The following is a 2,930-nucleotide window of genomic DNA, read 5'->3' as shown; positions in this document are numbered from 1 at the left end:
GACGACACACATCGTGACAATCGACACACAACGGATTACCAGCGTAAAATAAAACTGCTAAGAACGTGATTTGGCTTCGAAGGCAGGTACAGTCTTTGTCAAAAGTATACAGCCCAAGGGATCTGCTTCTGAGCCCTGCAGCGCGGCTCCGCTTGTTACTCAGGGACCCTAATCACACGAAGGCGAGAGGAACTGAGGTCCTAAACACTACCTAGCTTAGAACTGTGAAATGTGCTTAATAGCCCCGCCACAAAGCTTGGAAGCAAATCCATTGGGCTGTAAATTTTTGACAAAGACTGTATATGGTTCTCCCTTCAAACGAAAATAAGTACAATATGTCATATGTATAGAATATTACTGCGAATTGTGACACTGTATAAATGTGGTCGAATCCGCGTTGAAAGGTAGTTGATGCGTGCCACAGAGCCAAATGCCGGGGGAAAAACTACAGAGAATGTTTACTATATTCAAATCAGTGCGAAAGCACGGATTTGTGCTGCGTAGAAGACGACGGTGAGCAGGCAGTGCCGCTGGACGGAGCGCTCACGCTAGGCCAGCTGCGAACAGATAAGGGAACAGAAAACGAACGACTATGTTTGGGGTTGGTATCCATCGGATTATTGCGCACGCACTAAATTCAAAGGTGAACATATATAAAGAACGTTGCACTGTTTCAGCAATGCACCCCGACATGGCTTGAAGAAACAATGCACTGGGGGTCCAAAACGACAAAGAAATAAGGAATCAAGACACGCGTAGAAAGCAAACGCTGCGGACATTATTCGAACTCAACATTAACGTAGACGGTATCGTTGACAACAAACCCATGGAATTCGATGTCCTTCCAGGGAACCATCTCTCTCGAAATACCGTCGTTCCAAGACCCAGGGGCAGGCTTTTTCAACGTTTCGGGATCTTCCATCTTCACCGGCAGCCTTAAATCTTTTCTTTGATCCCTGGGATGCGACAGGATTGCCGTTACGCTCTTAGCGAAGGGCCACTCTAAGAAATCATCCAAGTCACCGTCGCCAAGAAACAAGATGAAAGCTAAGAGCACGTCATCGTTGCACTGCTTCTGGAACTTGCAGACCAGCTTGAATGTGTAGCCAGCCAACACGTTTTCCGTTGACAGCAGGTGATCCCTTTTGACTCCGGTCATAGCATTGTATCCGGCATAAATTTTAGAGAACTTGCACGTTGACATGAAGACGCCAGGCTTGGAAGCAGCGCGGTATGGCCCGGCAGTTACCGCGGTGTTCTTCACTGGTGGAAGCAAGTCGCCTTGTTCTCCGCTAGCCTTCTCTTTTTCGATCAACTCACGCTTAAGACGGGTCATGCGCTCTACTAATGAGTTGGCGCCATTGACAACAGCATCCAGGTCAACTTTCTCACTGGAAGCCCGCTGCTGAATCATTTCGAGATCGCTCTTCATGCCGGCAAGCTTTTCAACGGCCTTTGCGATGACCGTAGCGCTCATAGTCTGCTGTGGAGCAGTCTTGGCGTAGCACTGCCGGCAGTGCTGAACGACTAAGCAGCGAAGAATGGACTGCCGACATCCAGAGCACCTCAATTTGTCATTACAGCATACAACGAGATGCTCCTTCAGGTCGCCTAGCCGACCGGCGAAGCTGCACTCACGGCCACCGACGACGCAGAGGACGTGACGCTGCTCCAAGTCGGACTGCCTGAATTTAATCGAGACAACTTGGGCCTCTGCAAACTCTATGCCGTCGATGGGGCACTTCTGGTCTTCACTGGCGATCTGACGCTTGCACGCCTGGCACAAAACGTGACCGCAGGGTAGGATCAGAGAGCGGCTGGGCACCATACCACAGGCGCCACAGAGTCGCGTGCTGGGTAGCGGCTCGACGAAAGTAACACGACGGCGCTCGAGGAAGTCGTCAAATCCAGTCAGAGTGTACTGCGTGCCACCCATCATGACGTTGTTGCAGATGGTGGGCGGCCAAAACGTTTCAGTGAATAAAGCGCTGAAAGTATATGCACAACCGTAGAGGCAGTGACTAAATCCGAGGACGGGAGACCCGACCGGCTTTGGGAGACCACTTTCCGGCCCAGCAGGGAGCAAACAGAGCAGCGGCGAAAGGCAACCAGTGAAGTTAATGTACTACTGGGCCAAGCGGGGCAGGGGCGCGACCGCCAATAACACTGAAAGAAACTGGTGGAGAGAGCGAGCAGCTAAGAAGAGAGGGGGAGGTGCTGTTTGCCAGATCAATGTTCTCTTTCTGTTGGCAAGTGAATGGGCTGAAGCCCCACAGAGTAGCTGCGAACTAGCGCTTGGTCGTCAGCACTGGCCAACTTAGCGAACTTGCTTCGCGTGACGTACAACTTGGAGTGTAGCGCACGGGCACGCTAAGCAGTCGACGGGATGAAGGTCTAGGTGAAATAGACTCAGATGCGAACGTACTGCTGACGTGTAGCGCTCCTGTAATCTTATCGGGGTAGAATTTGTGACAGAAACGAGAGCGCAAAACGGCACCACGGACGAGTTAGGGGACAGGACGAGCGCTGCACTTTCAAAAGGATTTATTCAAGGAAAAACGTTTATATAGCCTTTGACCGTATCCATGCTGTTAATCGCAGTTGACAAGCGGTTCAAAACAAGTGCAATTAGAACAGAGAAGCAAAGCCTCGCCGCCCTCAAACCGGTGTATATCAGCGTTGCGCGAGCCTACACTTGTTGAAAGCAGCGGCAAGTGAGCGCCGCAAAGCGGGAGGACCTTGCCATGACACTCGATTTTCGCGCCCACGCGGCGCGCGCAGACACCCGCGAATATCCAGGCGCCCTCTTTCGAAGCGAGCCCCAGCGGCGAAACAAGCAAACACCGCACATAGTCTTTATCAGGCGCGTTACGTAACAACCCGACAGTGTGGGCGAAGGCTGTCGTCACGCGGGGCACTCTCGCAGCAAG

The 2,930-nt window shown here is 51.8% G+C and overlaps 1 protein-coding gene across 1 annotated transcript; it reads right to left on the bottom strand.

The window, feature by feature from the left end:
- Window positions 1-778: 778 nt before the first annotated feature.
- LOC149324412 (uncharacterized) lies at window positions 779-2,298 on the bottom strand. The gene has a single exon (XM_089565545.1). The coding sequence runs from the start codon at window positions 1,937-1,939 to the stop codon at window positions 779-781; it is 1,161 nt and encodes a 386-aa protein (XP_089421671.1). The 5' UTR covers window positions 1,940-2,298.
- Between the last annotated feature and the right edge of the window lie 632 nt (window positions 2,299-2,930).

Source organism: Amblyomma mixtum, unplaced genomic scaffold, assembly GCF_055824585.1.
Source record: "Amblyomma mixtum isolate Tamu unplaced genomic scaffold, ASM5582458v1 scaffold_36, whole genome shotgun sequence".
NCBI lineage: Eukaryota > Metazoa > Arthropoda > Arachnida > Ixodida > Ixodidae > Amblyomma > Amblyomma mixtum.
Note: the sequence above shows the minus strand (reverse complement) of the source record. Positions and strands in the feature narration are given on the sequence as shown.